The 21,125-nt window shown below is 38.8% G+C and overlaps 2 protein-coding genes across 2 annotated transcripts in view; both read right to left on the reverse strand.

Annotated features, from left to right (window-relative positions):
* The window catches only part of PIWIL1 (piwi like RNA-mediated gene silencing 1), a 177,955-nt gene that overhangs the window by 89,994 nt on the left and 66,836 nt on the right, over positions 1-21,125 (reverse strand). The window lies entirely within an intron of this gene.
* Positions 12,091-14,495, reverse strand: FZD10 (frizzled class receptor 10). The gene has a single exon (XM_054844295.1). The coding sequence runs from the start codon at positions 14,118-14,120 to the stop codon at positions 12,363-12,365; it is 1,758 nt and encodes a 585-aa protein (XP_054700270.1). The 5' UTR covers positions 14,121-14,495; the 3' UTR covers positions 12,091-12,362.

Genomic DNA, 21,125 nt, shown 5'->3' on the forward strand with positions numbered 1-21,125 from the left:
ATTTTGTTGTAACATCTAAAGCTGAGGTGCAGTTACTACTCCATGAAGTGCTAAACTGGGCCTGATAGTGTGGTACGTTGCAATCATATTGTCACAGGAAGAACTATCTGCTATCTTTATTGCCCATAATACAAAGTTTTCATTATCCCTAGAACCTCATCATAAATATTATTTTATGAAAGTTTATAAAACAAGAAAATAAAATTTTAGACAGCCAGTAGTATGTTATATTTTATAAAATATGATAATTCAGTAAGTGACCAGGCATTCACATATCTTCAATATACGAAGCTCCACTCTCTTCCAATCTTTAGCCATTTAAACTCTCCTTCAAAACCATGTCCCTTCTCTTGCTCTGCCTTAGCTTCACTCCTACATTTTAGACTAGTAATTCAAGGTTTTGTTCTCACTGAATTTATGAAGATGAAAGAGCCAGCACAGAGGCAAGATATCAGTCCTGCCCTTATACAAAAAAGGTGGTTCCTCATTATTCCACAGGAATCCAGGAGGATATGGGAGAACCGCCAAGATGTCAGCTTGCCCCATGAGAGACAAGTCTAGTGGCTTCATGAATTTTTGGAACTGGGAGCACACTGGCCAGATATCATCAGTCAGCTCTAACTTGTTCCTGAACGACAGCGACACTCTGCTCCTGCTGTGTTCCCAAAGCATCTCTTCCGCACCTGTGGGAACCACCGCCTCATGCAGATGCAAGATATTGTTGATGCTGTATCTAAAAACTGTGGCTCCCAGCTCAGCTGACTGGGGGTAATTTACCCCTCCATCCCTGTGTGAGTCAGCTGCTCACAGCGCCTGCAGCGATTCAGCTGTGCCTCCCTTCTAACATGTTCATGCCTCACTAGCTGGGAACGACTTGTCTACGCTCTGTTGCTTTTCAGTTCACTATCTGTAATAGGATGATATAGCTTTGGTGTTAATTAATTAACAAATGTTATAGTTTCAGGTGATCACATATTACACTAACTGAAGCCATATAAAAATCTAAGATAGCAGACTCAAATTCATGAAATCTTGAGCATTTATTTTAGTTATTGCTTCATGGTTACATCCCCCTACTCAAGGGCCCAGCTTGTTATCTTCTGCACTATAGAGTGCCACAATATATTTTAAGGGATTACTTTACTGTCACTTTTACTGTACTAGCATTTATTTTTCATCAAAGGTCTGAGATATACCAGTAACACATTAATCACGTGTCACTCATCCCATGGGAAACACAGAAAACAAATAGAAACCAACCATTCCTTTCCAAACATGAACTGCTCTCATTAACTTGTGAATTTGCTTTGCTGATTGCTTTTGTTGTTTTCAGAAATTACTTCTGCAAATAATCAGAATGAAAAGGAGATAATTTAGGGAGGCTTTCTATGTAAAAAAACGAAAGAAAAAACCTCACTATGTAGTTTCTGGAAGTGCTGCTTGTACATTTAAAGTACAAATTCAAAAGATTAAATCTACTTTGAAATATGATTTACTGATTTGAAATATCAACATACACAATATTCTTATGGTGGCAGTTCTCCATATTGATAGATTGTGATGATAGGGCTATTTTATCACATACATTTACTACTCACGCACTACAACTATTTGAGTACTGTATGTTTTTGAACAGATATAATGAAAAAAAAAGTCATGAATCACTCATTGTAGTGACCTAGGGTTATTACTGGAACCATATTATGAATTGTAGCCTTCTACATTAGTCGCAAGCTGATTCTGTACTTGTTAGAATCAGTAGCAAAGCTTGCTCTGGATCAGTGCTTTAAAAAGAGTACTTAAGGAAAAATATATAATGGTAGAGCCCCTGCAGTTCTGGTTTGGTGGTTTTTGGGGTTTGGGGGGTGTGGGTGTGTTTGGTTTTCTTTTGTTTTGTTTTTTTAATGCCCTGACATGTGGAAGCAATAGATTTCATTTACTGAAATGTTGCCTTGTGGTGTGTGTATGAAACAAGAAGTTGAGGTCCAGACTAGACAGATCCCTCTCCCATCAGTGACAGAAACAATTGCGCATTTCAAAGGAACCTCCCTGTAAGTCCAAGGAACTTTTTGTTATGTAAATGAAACTAACTTGTTTGTTTTTGTTGATGTTTTTAAATGCCAAGTTGTAGATATGTCTGTTGTGTTAAATACATCAAACAAGGAACCAGAAGTCAGTCTCCTGCATTCTGAGTTCTGCTGTAGACATGGATAGTTTGCTTAAGGTTGCATTTCAAACAGCAGCTCTTTGATGCTTTAAATACCCAGCTGAACAGTGATCATTAACACAAGAAGGTGGGAACATGCAGTCAAATGGAGATGACCTGCAGTAGAGGGACTAACAAGGGCTGCCAAACTGAAAAGGCTTCTACCTCAAAATTACTCCAAACTAGTACAAAAGCATACACAAACGCAAAAACTGTCACTGCCGTTGCTGATATTTAAAACCTCCACTGCTACTGCGAGTGATAAAGGGGGAACCAACCTTCTGGTTCTTTTCAGTCTGGAAACAGGAATTCTTCCATGGGCATGGACTGGTGATTAGGTACTACAGGATTCACTATAGGGTCGGAAATCACAGGACCTGAGCTGTGTTCCTGACTGGCATTAAAGTGAGTCTGGGCATGCCTACATTGCACAACGGAGATCTTCCATCTGCACAGGTTGCAGTGCAGAGATGAAAGCTGCAAAGCCATGTCACACACAAAATTTCAGCAAGTTTCACAAAAAGGTCACTATAATGTTTTCAGCCCAAGTTAAAAAGAAAACCATTAGTTTGCCTTCTGGGCTCCAGAGACACATGGAAGTTTCAGCAGGCAGAGATTTGAGTGCAGAATTTGTACAATGGAAACAGAAGTTTCAGTTCTCAAATTAACTTCTGAATTATTGCTTTCAGAATCTTGTTTTTCTAGGAAACACATAATATTTATAGATAAATTGAATCTGCTTTTTTTTTATCAGAGAGTATATGATCTGAGTACTCTGGCTGTGATTCTGCTTTGGTGTTATTTGTATCATGCCTGAAACCCTGTGGATGATGGCAGTCTGAGGAGGGGAAGACAAACTCACAATTGTTCCATTTCATCGTATTTCCAATATGTGCATACACAGAAGAGGGAGGCTTCTCATTATCAAGGGCTGACATAAACAAACACTTGGACCTAGTCCAGTCATTCTTAGGCTGATCTCCACTTTATTCTTTAAATGTGGCAATCCCCCAATCTCATTGGTGTTTCCTGTACTACTTAATAAAAGCAGAATATGGTTCATTAAGTACCTTATTCAGAGGTCACTAACCATCAACAGTGCATATGAAGCCAAATTGAGATGATAAAAAAAGGAGTAAAGAACTTACCTTGTTCTGCCTTTAAAATCTGGGTTTTATCATATCCTGCAAATGAAGGGCTTTGAGTAATTTTCAAAACTGATCAAAGAGCTGCATAATACACCCCTTCACAGTCCAAACTATGTGGGCTCTAAGGGTGGAAATTTCAAAGCAGCATGCAGGAGAACCTGTTGCCCCACATAAGTTAATTAACAAAACCAGTAATGGCTGGAGTTCTGAATTTGATTATTCTTCAAACCTTCTCTTGTCACTGCACTGTGATTTGTTTCAAAACCCATACATTGGCAACTTCAGTTGATCAAAAGATGTAACACTTTAATACTCTTCCTTTCTAATTGTGTAAAACACTGTGCATAAAATTAGATAATCAGATTCCACTGTACAGATTGCTACACTTACACACGATAACTGGGAAATCATGGAATCAAAATCTGTGAATGTCATTTCTGTATCTGTGAGGAGAGTAGTGGGTCAGAGCAATATGATGGAAACCAAAGCTCCTGGGAACCAGATTATATTAATGCGCCAAAAAATAAGCAGTTCAGTTCGTGCTAGCTTTAGGACTTACATAATGACAACTCTCTTAGGGCAGTCTGTGCCTGCCTTCCTCCTCTCCCATGGTTCTGTTCTCAGTATCTTTAGCCTACTTACTACCTATGCTCAATTCTCTTTCTCATTTCTTTTTTGGAGGAACTCACAATTTGCAAAGTTTCAACTCGCTCCATATAGATACATTCAGCCAGTGTTTACTTTATTGTGAAATTTGCTATCAAAGACAACCCTACAGCACTCAAAGTTCAGAAGTCTCTTTCAACACAGTTCTTCTTGGGTATACAAAGGAGGTTCTTGAAGAGCTATTACAGAGTGTGAAAAGAAACATAAAATTTGGTCCACTCTTTATGTTTGTATCTCAGTAGCAAGACTGAAACAAAGCAAAAAATACTACCCAGGGTTGCAGCTACTTCTCTGTAAGATACTTCCCAAATGCTGTGTAGCAGGGTAGTTTGCACTATCTATGGATGGTGTTATAAGTAGCAGTCAAAACACACTTCAAAGTTTTGGATATGTGTTTCAGTGAAGATTTCAAGCACTCCAGTACTGCTCCAGACTAGCTAAGCAGAAAGTCATCCAAAACCCAGGCTCATCCTTGCTAATTAAATTTTCTGGATGATTCTTTCATTCTGATTGGCCCAGAACTAACAAAATATATCTACTGGTCTGTCGCACGCCACCTGCAACTCAGAGCTGAGCTGTACAAAGATATAAAAGAGCACAGAGTAAAGGGCAAGCTAAGTTGTAGATAGTCCCCAAAAAACACTGGCTTGAGCTGACTATAAGCTGTAGGAAAAGGTTTTTGTCTGTCCCTTCTTAACCATGACCGTGTTTGTAACAGCCACTCTTGTGCAATGTAACTTTACCACTATCATAAAGAAGGCATAAAGCTTAGATAATTTGGGAGCTGTGCTTGTGAATAAAAATCCAACTCAGCAGTACTGCTGTTCCATAAATGGGCAGCATCTATTGCCTTAAATTGTCATAAAGATAATACAGTAGAATGGTACTACTGAGTTATGCTTATGGTCCTCACATTATGCTTTCCTCACAATTGCCAAAAATTTCTAAGAGGGACATTACTAAAAACAACTAAAAAGATTTGCAAGATCCTAAAGTGAGACTCGATCTTCCAAACTTCACGGTTCAGATTTACTATACTTGGTCCAGTGCTCTGTCCCTAAAATTACCTTTATATTTATCATCATGCCTACACTAGGAATTGCATCGACTTAATTAGATTTTTAAATCTAGTTTCAAATTGATCAAGTTAAGTTAGCATAAAAATCATATGTAGACATGTACGTTGGTTTTTATTCTCTACTAATTGTCAATGAATAACTTATGAAAATGTTATCAACTTGTCTTATGTCAAAGACAAAAGGCTTATTGAAGAAACTAAAAGGCTGCATTGAGATTGATGCAAAAGGATGAGAAGTCTAGGGAAACTGTCATATCTCATTACCAAAATCTGTATCCTAAAGAACAAAAAAGGTTCTTTTATGTAATTTAAAAAAGAAAAAAGATTACAGGATTCAAAAAAAACCCCCAACACCTACAGTAATTAAAAAGCCTAAAACCTCAATAAAAATCTGTCCTTTCTTTAAAAATCAATTTACAAGACAAAATGCTGACAATATGAAATAAAAATATTTTGACCAGATTCACTAAAATCTTAAAAAGAAGAAAAATGGAAAGAATATCAAAGGTCCAGATATCAATACTGCAGCTTCTAATGTTATCAAATTATTGTAGTGATCACAGTCTAGTTTTAAAATTTGTTTAAAGTTAAAGAACCATGAAGGTCAAAATCAGTCTCATCATTTCTATTTGTAGTTGTAAGTGTGGCATTGCTATAGCTGTGAGGAACTAAGGATATGAGAAAGACAGGCTGAAGGCAGAGATAATGTTTCTATTAGATCAGCTGGGTATAACTGGGAAAAACTTGCAAGCTTTGAGGCATACAAACCTCTCCTCAGGCTAAAAGCTTTTGAGTGCAAGGTGGGTTTTTTTCCTGTTTTATCAATTGATCAAATGTTCTTTCTCCTTTTCCTGTTTATTATTTCACACAGATGGATATTAGTCTCAGATAAAGGAAATATAAAATAACAAATATACAAGACAGAACCAAACAAAGCCTGTTCTCAACAAAAGAGTATTTTCAAGATTAAGGCACCTGCTCAGAACTGGCAGTCTCTTCTTGACAGTCTGCTGTGCTCATCAGCACCTTTGGTAGCTCAGAACTTTGAACCTCTGTTTCTTACCACAGTCCTTATCCAAAAAGAAAGATAAAACACAAGTTTTGAAATATCTTTTCGTTTATGTTGAACAAAAAAGCTCAAAGCAGTCATAGCTACTGGCCAGTACCACAGAAAGCTGTGTGTGGGCAGATTAGAGACTAAAAGGATGGGATCACTTGAGAGGAGGGTAAGAGAAGCAAGTCACATGCAGATGATGAAAGACTGATCAGTAGTGGAAGAGAGGGGAAGGGGAACAGAAGTGCTGATCAGTGAAGAAAGGAGGAAACAAGGAGCACATTGTGGGCTCAACTCAAAATGTTCCTGTTCATCGTTAGCTCCCATGGATACTATAGGTCGAAGCCCCTTGGAAAAGGTAGGCTCATGAACAGAGATGTAAATTGACTGAAAAAATGTTGATGGGGTATTCTGCCAGCAGGAAATGCAGATTTATTAATATTGAGCATTCTGCAATAAATTAAGTGCAGTGTTCTCAAAAAGTCTAAAAAAATGAAAAAAAAAAATTCCACTCCATTCCAACACTATCAACATCCAATATTTCTGAATTTCATTTTGAAATGACACTTAGTTTGCAACATACTATGCTTTGTCCATTCTAACCTAGTAGCACATTTTGAAAATACAAGTGAAATAATTTCACTCACTGAATTTTTTTTCCATATCATGAATTTATGTCACATCAAGACTTTCAAAAAATGCTCTAATGTAGAAAAAAGTAAAAAATAATGACTTTTCATGTAGCACATGCTTTCCCTGAGATAGGAAGTTTGATTCAAAGCATATACTGAAATTAGTCGGACACCCATTGATTTCAGTGGAGTAGATCTATGAGATCTTGAAGAATAGAAGGAAGAAACCAGTGACAACAAATTGAAGGAATTCCTTTTTAAACAATACCTTACAAATATACACAATGATCACACAGTCCTGCCTTTGATGTACAATTCCCCAAAGCTTTAACTTTGCTACTACAGGAAAAGCAGAATTGGGCTCCCAAACCAGACAGGCACAAACCACATCTGTTCTCAGACACACTAGAATTAACTAATGAGATACCGCTGACTGCAGTGTGTTTTTGTATCTAGATTGGCAAGTCCATACCAAAGTCCTGCATATACAATGTTAAATAATCAGTGGAGACTCATTTCTGTAATTTGTCATATGGCCCTCCATGAAGTCAAAGCCTTGTTTTGTGCTATTTTCTAGAAATATCCATTACATTTCACAAGTAAGACAAAGCTCTTTGGAACAATATTTATTACACTAAAATCTGATCTACCAAAGCAGGACCTGTTTGTTTCACAAACCTGATCACATGTCTTTTCTGGATAAACATGTAAACATACAGAAAGCTCAAGCTGAACAGATTTGTGGGCAATACAGATTATTGTTTGGAGAAAAAAATGAAACCAGGTTAATATTAGCACGCAGGCTGATTTTAACTTGTAGCTCACTGAAAATAAACCTTTTGTAATGGGAATGTTGATACAACCTTAACTGTAACAGCACAAACACTGCTTCTGAAATATAGTTTTGAGTAAGCTCCATCAAGGAGTGTTTTGTAAATGAATAATGACTTTGCTTAAAGCCAATCAACATCAAGTGTGTTAAAAAAGATGAAATAGTGCTGGAAGGCAGTGGGAGGTAGAGGAGCCTCAAAGTGCAAACAGGTGCTGATCTCCCTTCAGGGGGGATTGAGTGGCACAGACCTTACAGGCCTGTCACTTCTGATCAAAGCAAGCTCCAAGACCACATAATCGCCATCACCCACCTTTTAAAGGATGCCCTGATTTATCATCTGTCAGTGTTAATAACTTGGCTACTCTGTCTAAAATACTTAAGAACATTACACAAGGATAACATTTCAAATTTTTTTAAAAGAAATGTGTAAATGTTTTAAACTAAAATGCACTGAAGTTCCTCCTTTGAGGCCATCTGTTGTTGGAGACCACCTGTCATCAAAAGACCACCTGAGCACATAATATCCCATCATTACAGAACTATCCCCTTGAAGCCATGGATTTTAAGTGTTAGAATAAGAAGGGTGTATGTTACAGACATTGTTGTTACTGGGCTTTTCATATAGTTTGAAGCCACGGGATGACAGCCATATGTGAATAATGGCTTCATAATAACATACATATGAAATGCTACTTTGGGAAAAATCTGATAAGAGATCTGAACATTCCTTGACTAAGCTCCTCATGTCCTTTCAACCATGGTGCTTGCACTGTACTGTTCAAAGTGTCCTAATATGTCATGCCTAAAACTAAACCTTGAAACTACAGAGCTTAATTTTAATTCTATTTATAAAGAAGCACTGGCATTTCACTGAGAAACAAGACTCAAATTATTGTAAACAGAATTCTGTGGGGTTTTCTTCTGAATCCTGTTTTTCCCTGCTGATCTCATACTCTTACCTCATTAATCTCTCTCTAGTAGACAAAAGTACTCTAACAAGCTACCTTTGCCAAAAAAAAGAGGAACTTTCTGCCTTTCTTCCACCTGGCCCTAACATATGAATCTCTACCTGAATGTTGAGACATGATCTGCATCATCACAACCTATGTACACAGTTTGAGACAACTTCTACTCTCATGGGTAATCTACAGCTCTGACGGGAGAGAACAGAACTCTTGTACACAAGCCCGTGGCAGAGACCCGATTCCTGATTTACAGTGTATGTATGCACTAAAAGAATTAATTTTTTGAGATATTTTTATCTCATAAATGCCACTGGACTGTGATAAAATGTCCTCTCCAGAAGGACGATCTGGACCTGCATTCCTTCCTCAACAAGTTTGCTATGGAGTGACTGAATGGTTAACATATCCACATATAGATACTTTTCTTAAAAGTCTACTGATAAGCAAATACCCAATAGGTCTTGACAGTACTTAGAGAAAAATCCTATAAAATGCAACAAATAAAAATGCAAACATGATATTACTAAAATATAAAATTACTGTAAAAAGTAAAAAAAGTTTAATATCAAATATTTTTGTGATATTTTCTTAAAGACTTCTTAGGTTTATTGTTATCATCATTTAACTAATGTGCAGACTTCTAAGACAAGAATAAAATTCTCAGGTTATTAACAATGTTATATTAAATCACTGAAATGTTGTGAAAATAACTATATCACTTTCCCTTTACAGTTGTAAGCTTCTAATTCCTTAAGTAGCAACTTCAATACTAAACTGGTAAGGCTGTTAGGAGTTATGGGACAGTAAGAATTACAATTTCTGAATTAGTTAATTCTTAAGATGTCCTTAAAGACAATCATTATACTCTGCTGCATTTACAGTACATTAGTCCCAATGTAATGAAATCAGCATCATTATATACTTGAAGAATCTAGTTTGCTTACCAGGAAAAAAAATAAAAAATCCTGAATAACTGCAAAGCCGAAATAAAATCTAAATACTCAGTTTATCATTTAGCAAGAATCTGTTTCTGACATGATGCATCTAGCCAAGAATTCATATTTGGCATTTTCATAGAAGAACTTGCAGTTCTGCTCTGGTGACAATGAAGGGTCTAAGTTGACAACTGATTAAACTCGGAATGGCAGCAGGAATTCAGCCACTGCTGAACATCTTCATTTTTTTTTTTCTCTTCCAGAATCCTAGTAGCAGACTGTAAAAATACATGGTCAACAATGAAAGCAAATAATTTCCTACAGTCTACAAAAATAGTGAGATGTTTATTTCAGTGGCTAATGTATTTTAGAGCAAAGCCTGAAACCATTCTGTAAACAAATCTGTCACTAGTAAAACCAGCAGTAACCTTTACATCAGAGATGAAACTTGTGTGAAGCAGATATATTACTGGCAAAGTTATATGCATAACAATGAACCACATATTTGAAGGATTCCTGTAGCTATTTGCAATACACAGTGTTTTTTAAAACTTTCTATTTCTTAGGATCTAATGTAATTGATCTTAACTAGAACATATACAGATGCACAGGCATTATTAATTCAGTAGTTTCAGAGGTGGATTTGTTGAGTGCAATGTCCTCGTTCGGCTCCAGCAGGGTGTGCTCTGACAGGATTAACTTCCAGGGCATCTAAAAGCTGCGTATCAAACAGAGGCACATAGGCACAAAGGAGGAAAAATATATTTTGGCCTCCCCCAAAAGATAAATTTTATACTGAAAGCTGCTTTGCATGTGTGCATTTTAGACATAAAGATTAATAATACCTGCAACATCATTTTTGCCATTCAAGTTCCTAGCCATTGCTAAAAACATTTTAAAAGGCTACAAGAAGACAAAATTAATCTGTAGCACTGCACAGATAAATTGGAAAACCAAGCCACTAAAAGAGATCATTTTGTTATAAAGTTCCTAGCCACAAGATTACTATCACAGGGATCCTCACTCTACCAAAGTCCGTTGAGACCTCCTCTTTCTATGATGAGATACCTGATAAAAGGTTTTCTAGAACAGCCTGTGTGAGAAAGTGAGGTTATATTCCTGTCTCACCAGGTGATCACACAGCCTGTTAGTCAACTGCATGGAACACTTCAGATCTGTACAAAATCATACTCCACTAAAAACTTTTTGAAAATGTATTTATATGTTTAACTCTATCAGATAGCCTTCCCAAAGTAGTATTCAAATTCTGTGTTTCAATCTCCCCTCTTCTTTCTCCTGACTTTCCTGAAGTCTCTTCCAAATAATAGAAGGCAAAAAAAATCCCAGAAGAGCAGAGACTGAATTGTATTCAAACCGTGCTGAAGTGAGCCAGCTATCTTTAACATGCTGAACATACCCTATGCAAATTTTAAAGGGGTGTTAACCAAGGATCATTGTTGTAATCTCAGTGCTTTGTAAACATGGTACTACTCTACATCACTGCAGCTTTTTTACATCACTAAAGCTTCTTCCCAGTTTTCTCAGTTGCAGAGGTTGACAGAAAGATGCAACTTCAAAATCCATTTATTTAATTCCAGCTTGCAATTTCTTTCAAGTAAATTATTGTTCTACCTGCTTACACTTGCAGGCAAGTATAACAACTATTATATTCAAAGTGTGCTTTTATCAAATAATTGAGAAAACAAGTTTATTAAGCACAAAGCACATCAGAGAAAGTTTAGAACACACAAAATTATCAAACTAAAGAACATATTTTATTTTTAATAAAATAGTGGAGCATGAAAAATAATTGTATATTACAAATATATACAGCACAAAACTGTGCACTCCCAGCACAGTAAAGAGCATCACTCTATACAAAGCTTCCCTTTGCAGAATCTAGTGCTTCTTGATCTATTCATAGTGAGAATTTGTTTAACAATAGAAAGAGTCAATAAGCCCTTTGGGTCTCTTTGAATTGATCCCCCTCCTTTTTTTTTGCACAAATCAGTCCAAACGTGTATAACATTGGCTTGATTTCCATTAAAAAGCCACAAAATGTAACACTAAAGGGTTTCTGAGGACTAGACCTCTTAGTTCTTTTGTTAAGAGATTTCTTTTGTTGTCTTTATGTACAGCAAAATACTTGTTTCTCTTTTCATGTCATGGTAAGAAAAAAAATGTATTGCACATTATTCTTATTCACAAAGTTTGTGTCTGGTGCAGGAAGTTTCTCTTTTAGTGAAAGAATATTGGTGAGCATTATAGATTGAACCTATTTTTAGGCACTCCAAACCCACTAGGCCGAGATGAGTTGTAAAGGATTTCTCTCTTTTTTAAGTTGGCACGGAAGTTGTTTTTACAGATAGCATACTTACTGAGGATAGGCCTCTCTGGGACCTTAGTTTCCCTAAAGAGACAATGTTTGCTTGGGCACTTTTAAAATAAAATCATTGCTCCATAAAACTTGACTATACCTTGTTACTCAGAAACCTGTAGGAAATCCAGCTCAGCTACATGAAAAAGATAAATAGGGTGCTTTTTTTTCCTTTTTAAAATTAATCTGAGGGCTGGATGAAGTACTTAACTACAAATTAGTAACAGAAGAGACTGTTTTAATTCACAATAATTCTTTCACTGAAAACCTTTCTGTAAGTACATTTACCTTCAGTTTTTCACCAGGTCCTGAATTCAGAGTGATACATTTTTTGCCTTGAGATGTTAAACTGTTCTCTGGAGGGGAAAAAAAAAAAAAAAAAAAAAAGCACCATTTATTTTTTAATATCTGACTGCTACTGTGGACATTTGTAAGTCTGTAAGGTGAGATAGTCTTTTCTAAAACCTGGTCACACACAAGTGGGTGGCTGTAATGTCGATTCATATTTTGCAAGGTGAGTTTTCTGTGGATGTTGAGGTTTTTTGTAGATTCCGCTACTTGTAATAACACTTGCAGGTTTTCTCCTACTTCTCTTCTTTAATCTTCGACTACAAACATTTTGCCAGGACTGAAGAGTCTTAGAAGTCCAGATCCACATACCACTAGTAATGCCCACGACTAACAACATAAAAATTTTGACCATAAAAATTTCTACTGCTGGAATAGAGTTATTCATCATACAGTCTAAATTTTTAGTCTGATTGTTCATTTTGCATTTCTGTTGAGTTGCCACAATTTTCCAATAATCCATATTAAGTCTTTCATAAAAATAGCAAGCTATCACACAAGTTGCAGGCACTGTATACAAGACTGAGAAGACACCAATCCTGACCATAAGTTTCTCCAACTTGTCAGTATTTTCTCCACCTGTTTTCATCACCCTCCTGATATGAAAAAGGGCCACAAAACCAGAAAGAATAAAAGAAGTGCCAATGATTAGATAACAAGCCAAAGGAATGAGTACAAACCCTGTCAAGGCATTCACATCCATGCTTCCAACATAGCACAACCCTGTCAGCTCATCTCCAGCCACCCTTCTCATAACTAGGATCATTATGGTCTTCACAGCTGGAATGGCCCATGCTGCCAAATGAAAGTAGCTACTGTTTGCTTCAATTGCTTCATGCCCCCATTTTTTCCCAGCTGCTAGAAACCAAGTTAAAGTCAAGATTACCCACCACAAGGAACTCGCCATACCAAAGTAATACAGAACCAGGAACACAATGGTGCAACCAGTGCTCTCCAGTCCTTCCTGGATGACATAGAGTTGGCCGCTATCCCTATCACAGGCAATGCTTTCAGCACCTGAAAAGAGGCGAATGATGTACCCCACTGAGTAGACACAGTAGCACATTGAGAGGAAGATAATGGGCCTCTCGGGGTACTTGAAACGCTGAGGATCTATCAGAAAAGTGAGTACAGTAAAAGCACTGGAGAAGAAGCACAGAATGGACCAGATGGCAATCCAAATGACAGCAAATTGTTTGTCATCCTTGCTCCAGTAAACATCAACCCCTGGAGTGCAGAGTGGTGCGCAGGAAGCACTCTTTTCCACATGGTGGAACTTGCCAGGATTTTCACAGGAGGTTCTGCTGAGGCTGTCCTTATGCTGCTGCAGATCGTGGCCGCTGCTGGGCCTCTGCGGACGAAACATGGGTGGCAGCATGCTGGATCCTCTGGGTGGCTCATCTGATCCATTGTTGGGGGCTTCCATGCACAGGTAATTGGGGTCGTTCTTGTTGGGCAGTTTACTGCAGTCTAAGGAGTCTGGCCATTTAAAATTGAACTGCTCCATAATAGGAGAGCATTTCAGCCTCGCCTGCTCGCACATAACCCTGCAGGCTGGGATTGGTGTAGAAACCTGCTCTGTGCACATAGGGGCATAGAGGGAGCAAAGGAAAAATTTCAGATGGCTGTGGCAACCATATTCCACCAAGGGGGCAAACTCGTGCAGCTGAATGGCAGCTTCCCTTTGGTTTTCGTGTCCCATCAGGTTAGGCATCCTCGTCATGTTGTACCCTATATCCTTGCACATGGGGATTTCTATGGGCTGGCACCTCCCGTCACCGGGGCGGTCAATGTCTATGGAGCTTATCCCCGTGCAGCAGCAGGTCAGCCAGCAGAGCGCCAGCAGAGTCGGCACGAAGTTCCTCGTCGCCGGCCCCATTGTGGCGACCGCAGCAGCGCAGGGGCCACGCGTGCGGCCGGAGCGCGGCTCCCTCCCGCAGGCGCCTGGCGCTGGGGGCGTGCGGGGCGGGGAACAGGGGGAGGCGGCAGTCACTTCAGCGGCAGCACGGCTCCCGCCTGGGACAGCATCGCCCCCGACGTTCGCCAGGGAGCTCGGCGGCGGGGGACGGCGGCACACAGGTCAGCATAGCCCGGGCGGCGGCCGCGGGCAGCGCCCGCGCCGTTCAGCGCCCTGCACCGCTCAGCATCGGCCCCGCCGGCAGCGCGGGGCGGTGCGCAGGCAACTTCACAAACAACCAGGAAAAGAAGAAGTACCCCCAGCGCACAGATGCGCAAAACTTACTGCGGGGAGCCTGGCAACTTTCTTTTCCCCGGGCTTCCACTTTAGCGATCCGTCTTTCCACCACCCTTCCTCCTCCTCTTCCTCCTCCCTGCCGCTGCGTCCTCGAAGCACGGGCAGAGCGATGCCGGAGTAGTTTGGGTTTGGGCAGATCCGAGCGATCACTGCTTCAACTTGCACATGTCCCGGGCGGGTTTTTGGTGCAGCGGGTTTCTCCAGGGATTTTCCTCTTCCTCGAACGGGTCACAGCTCCGTACTTGCTTGCCGAGAGGTGGGGATTGGTTTATCCGAGTGTAGAATAAAGGAGGAGGAGGAGGAAATATCTAAGCCATTGAAGAGGGGGGCCTGAAAAATCCCCCCCCCCCCCCCTTCTCGCCGCCCTCTGGTCTGGGTTTGCAATAGGTCGGCTCTTCTGCGCTTTGCAGAGCACGGCTGGCTTGCGTGTGTGTGTGTGCGTGTGTGCGTGTGTGCCTGCTCCGCTCCCCCCCGCATTAGCAGGAACTCCTGGGACTGGAGCAGCTGGGGTTTTTAGGGGGCGGTTGAGTCCAAAGATAAAATAAAATAATAAAAAAAATAAAAACCTGTGCAGGATCCGCCTTGCATACGACATCCACTTTGCATGAGAAAGGTGAAGCTGACACGGTGATTACTTTCCAATCATTCGGAACGCTTCGAAACCTCCTTAAGGACCCCTACAGGTTTTCCTTGATCAGCACAGATTAGAAAAAGCCCCATTTGTTTCTCTCTCCGTCTGTCTTTCCTTCCTTTCCCCTTTCCCTCCCGTTGCCCTCTCTTGAAAGTTTAACAAGATCTTTTCTCTAGAAGGCGTCAGCCTAACCTCCCTCGCTCAGGTAGGAAGCCAGGCAGAGCGAGTGCTTCAGACTCCGTGTCTCCTAATAAGAGGGCTGAAGGTGGTGCCTCCTTGACTGCCTTTATTAGAGGGGGGGCGATGCTTTAGCAGGGAGGATGTGGGGAGGAGGATGCATTTTATGGCGAGTGCTATAAACTCTTCGCTGCCAGGGTCATAAAATATGGTTGCTTTCAGCCTGGAATCTCAGCTGTTTTCAAATGTCGTGCTTTGTCTCGAATTCCTAAATGAACAGGACAGGCAGGATTGCTGAAAAAGTACCTGGTTATGTTTTTAATCGCAGTATGGCATCACTCGAAAAGTAGCTTGGGTTTTTTTTTTCTTTTCTCTTTTTTCTTTTCCTTAAATAAGAAACGCTAAGAGGACTAGGGACATACCCTTGGGAAAGTTACTTCATCCACTATAGAAAAGATATTTACAGATTTTGGAGACGGAGATCATTCTAAAATGAGTTGTGTTTACTTTTCAAGTTAAGCTTTGAGATTTATTTTGCTTATTGATCTGTCAGAGCTAGAAGGAGGAAGTTAAATCACAAGCCAAACTGTAATTCACAATTTTACATACCAAAAAGGAGGACTGTGATCAGAAGTCAAAATATTAGCTCTACTTTACCACCCCTCCACCCCCCTTTGAGCTTAGTTTTAGCGAACATATTAATGAAGAAGGAAAATCCGTCTTTCTCTTCATTCATGCTCGCCCACACAAACCGGGCTCCTCTCCGTTAGTGCCTGTTTCTTATCGAAATGAACACGGATTCTCCTGGAAACTACCAAATCCCGCAGGGTCAGAGTTAATACCCCACCAGGCTCTAGAAAGGAAACTGTTGGCTTCCTCAATTGTGATAAGGGTGAAATGGATCCAAGCAAGGACAACAAACCAGGGCTAATGTTTGTCTTTGAAACCCCTGAAGATGTGGCTTGTTTTTGCCTAGAAGTAAAAGCCATCATAGAAATGTTTTAAAACACTAGTCCTTCTTTTTGTGGCTTTTCAGTGGATCGAGAAGATTATACTTAAAAAGTATTGGTCGTAGGGGCTGACCTTTCCTTGGGCACTTTTAGATTCCTTAGGGAATGTTACAAAAGCAGGCAGTGTTATGTGTAAAAAAAAAAAAAAAGCTTTATTTATTTTAGTGTGTCTGTGTGTACGTATGTGTGTGTGAGAGAGTGTGTGTTGGGGCATTTCCATTCTTCATTAATCTAAGCCTGTTTTCTTAGTATTTGTATGCATCCTGATTCTTCTTCTAGAGAGCTCAGTTGGGGGTAGTAGGGAAGTGTGGGGAAAGCTTTTACAAGGGATAAGTAAATTCTACTTTAAAAAGTAGAATTTAAATAATAACAAAAAGTAGAATTTAAATAATGCATAAGGTGAATATATTCAATATTTGTTTTGTTCAACTTGATTGTTTGGGAGCTTGTTTTCCTTTTTTTTTTAACAAGTATTTTTGAAAAGCATATTATATCACCGTTCACATGAATCTAGAAAAAATACGTGAAATAAAACGTGATCTGTTTTCTTCTATAACACTAATAGCAGCCTTTTTCTCCTAAGAAGCAAAAAGAAATACAAATGAAAGTGAGGAAAAAAAAAAAATGGGGGAGAGCCCCCAACCTCTGCAGTTGTGTGTCTCTTAATTAATCTTTTATGTGCCAGTTTAAATCAGCCTTGTTTTTCTCCCCATTATTTTAGCCAATGCATCCTGCTTTAGATCATTTATTTTACTTTCTATATTTTTAAAGAGCTATCTAGGGGTATCTCCCATTCAATGAGCTTGAGTCAGTGAAACTAACAAATAGAACATTATTATAGAAAAATGAGAGTGCTGAGAAATCAGCAACTGGAAGATACCTCTGTAACTAATAAATGAAAAGAACCTTTTGATGGCTCCAGCTGAAAAGATATTTTATTTTATTTTTTTTCTCCTGTGTGTGGGATTTGAGATGTGTGATTCTATGGAGCAGCCAGGCACCCCTGCTGCTAGGCCCTGGCTAGGAGTTGGCCCCCCTCTGGCAAATGTTATGGAGAATTGGGAGGAATTTTATGGCTGTCTTTTCCCTCAGCTCTTTTTTCTTTTGTCTTCTTTGAAGAATGACTTTAGACATTTTATTTACATATTTAACCATGGATGAAAGAGGAAAAAGAAAGCATTTGGGCCGTTGTGGGAATAGTGATATGTTTAAATTAATGGAAATCTTATTAGGCTTCTAAAATTTTAAGCAAAAGATTTTTAATGAAACTTTATAATTAAACATGATTTCAAATAATGTGCCAGCTCACAGGAAAGATGCATTTCTCCCTCTAGCTATCCATCTCCCCACCTCCCAAAAATGTGCAGAGGAATCATCTGTATCTTAAAGTCCAGCAATTCTTCTGTCCCGTAAGCAAAAGATTAAAAAACCTGAATATTTAATAAGGCATGTCATAATTCAAACCGTAACTAAATATTTTGTAGGTAAAGCAAACCATAAACAAGACAAGAAAAAAGATGCCACCACCCTGCAATGACAAAGTTTAATGCTGTGTAATCTATTGCAGTGACAGTGTAATAAAATACTTTGATATGGGTAATGGTGAAAATCAAAGTTGCATCTATTCTATACATGTTAGAGTCAATGGAAATTACAGTGCTAGGCAAGGTTTTCTGAAATGGGATTAAAGAAAACCCAAATAATCCATTTGAGATAAAATGTTCTGACACTTCAGCAGTAGAGATAAATGAAATGATAGGCTTGGGGAGTTGAAGAGTTAATTAATACATTAAAGATTTTTAGTAAAATAGTCTAAATTACTTATCATTAACAATAGCATGTTATGACAGAACATGAACTGATATTGATAATCTTACGTTTAAGAAGTCTGTAGCTATAATTCTTTTTCAGGTTCAATATTTTTGGCCAGCTGTTTATTACACTAGAGATCAGTTTAATGTTAGTCCCATTCAATAATCCTGTCCTCATCTATGTTTGTATTCATTCATTCAGACACTTTTTAACTGCTCACATCTGACACATGTTTCATTCTGGTAACAAATTCTAACATATATATTTAAAAAAAAAAATGTTAGCCATACAGAAGATAGCAACTGTAAAAGAAAAAGATCACACACACACACAAAAAAAGAAAGCTGGTAGCTATTTTAGCAATTTTACAAGCCTGCCTTTCTTTCTGAATATCCACTAGATATTCATAAAATTTAATGGCATGCAGAAAAATGTTTACTTTTTAAACTAAATGGACTTATTTTTTCCTAGCCACAGAATCTTTGTAGCAGTTTCCTTCCAATATTTAAACAAACATGTCTGCCTAATAGGACAGGCATACTGAGAAATATTCCCATGCAAGTGCGAATATTCACAATACACAAAAGTTTTAATTACCTTAGAAAGCCACCACCACCAACAGTTAAAAGAATTAAAAACAAAAACAAATCATAAATGGGTGAGTGGGTTGTATAGTATTGCTCTAATACAATTTAGCTGGCTATTTTAGGGGCACTTCCCTTGAAATGTGGTTTGAAATATTACCAAAGGTTCGACGGGGTGCATTAGTGTGAATTGCAAATCAGAACATTTCTTTAATCCCCTTTTCATGGCCTGGCTTCGGATCAGTGGCATCTAAGGGACTCCCCACTGATTCTGGCTCAGGAGGAACCATTCACTGGGGCAGCTTCCCTCCTCTATTCCCACAGTCCAGAAAACAACACCACAGACAGACACCCTCCAACTAAATTAGATTAAACTCCTTCTCTTCCACAGCACATTAGCCTTTTCACTGCCCAAGATTCATTATTCAGCTACTCCTAATTTAAAGATACAGTATTTTTCTCCTCTTAAGAACAAAAACAACAAACAAAACTAAAGCCAAACAGAATAAAAAAGATTCCCAGTCAGAAATAAAACCAATATTTCTGAAATTACATAAAGGTAGGAGAATATCCTTTTCATTTATACTCTAATAGTATAGGAATATTATCATTTTAAGGCACAGGCCACAGCAGAAATTTCTATAGAGACTGAAAACAAGGACAGACCTAGTAAAAAAGAAAATGCACATGGATTTTCTTTTCTTCTATACACCATTTGATAAACTTCATTCATCGTTCTTTTTGCATGCACTGTTTGCATATCTTGCAGCCAAATCTAGATTTGTAAAGGCATAAATGTAGTGAAAACTGCACATGATAGCGAGGATTAATTAGTTCTCTTCTAGTCATTTCCTCCCTTATTTTCCATCCATAACTTCTCCTCTCTTACTTTTCAAGACTAAAACCAATCTGTTTAAAACTCTCTCATTCAGGTATGAGCCTGTACCTCTTCACAAATACAAATACAAGCAGCTAACAACAGACAGGAGTAGTAAGACCTCAGGCAAGCCCTCTTTTGAGTCTCCAGGGTCTAGATGGCTATTGCTGCACTCGCGGCATCAGGTGTTGCAGACACGTGAACCGGTTCCTAGGAACTCCCAATTCTGGGCACTATTTTATATAACCTGCATTACTTGTGTGCCACCTGGATGGTGCAAAAGGAGAAAAGTGATAATCTCTAGCCCTTAATCATCTCTGGTTTAAGAAAAAATGAACCACTCCGCTGCAGAAGAATCTTTACTCCTCATGCTGTTTTGTAAAGCATAACTAAACTATCTTTCCAATAAAATTCCAGTACAAATATTTGGGGCATCTACTTGCAGAGAACTAGTAAAATAATTTTAGTTTGTTCTTCTGGAAGATCCTGAAAGACACTCTCAGTGCCTGCAGCTCCCACTTGTAGTTTCACTGCCTCTCTAAATTAGCACCTAGATTGTGGAAAGATGACAGGGTGAATGAAAGCAATTTGAAGTATATGGCAACATTTCTGACATATGGATGTTATCCTATTTTACTTGAGCTTGCAGCACATGAAAGATGTTGTGTCTGGCTTTCCTTGGTCCACCAAGAGACTTCATACCTAGGCATTAATCTTGTGGAAATCTCCCTTCTCTGCTAGTAAACATTTGCAATACTGAAGTCTTCCTGCTGGCGATGCATCTGATCTGAATATCACCCAGTTCAGGTTTCTCACTAATATTGTATCTCCCAATTGCCTATGCAATACCTTAAGCATTTTGGCACCTCTGGTGCAGGCAGGGACTTTCGGAAATAAAATGATGGTAATAAATACATTTACTACCGCTGTGGCAGAGGGCACCAAGGTCTATTCCCCTAATACTAAATATTGCTCATTCATGAACTTCCAAAGAAATACGCACTGAAGTCCATTTTTCTGAGAGTCACTCTACTTTGCTTATTTGAAAACTTGATGAGAAATGTTGTGATGTTAGGCTTTCTTGTGAAGGTTGCAGGATAGACTCACACTTTTCGGACATAAAATCTCTAAAAAAAGGGTAATGAAGCTATAGGACAGATCTGAGGATTGAGATTGTTGGAGACTTAGTCTTTTTTCCATTCATACTTGTTGACTAATTGTTTTGGTGGTGAAAGAAATGGCCTGTGGGTATTGATGTAAAAGATAATTTCCAACTGTCTGTAACTGTTGAAGTAGTCACAGTCCAGCTTGTGTACCTATCCTATAATATTCAAACAGACTGGGGACAGGGCAGAAGTAAAGATTCAGAATATGCAATTAGAAAGGGAATGAGGTTTATCAGAGACCTGCCAGGATAAGCAAATATGAGCTGGAGATCCCTGGTGCTTTGACATGAAGCCTTTTCATCCTCATCGCCAGGATTTAAAAGCCTCAAAGATGCCACAAAGTGTCATTCTGTGTTCACCACTCATGCCCTGT

Source organism: Grus americana, chromosome 16 (genome assembly GCF_028858705.1).
Source record: "Grus americana isolate bGruAme1 chromosome 16, bGruAme1.mat, whole genome shotgun sequence".
NCBI classification, from domain to species: domain Eukaryota; kingdom Metazoa; phylum Chordata; class Aves; order Gruiformes; family Gruidae; genus Grus; species Grus americana.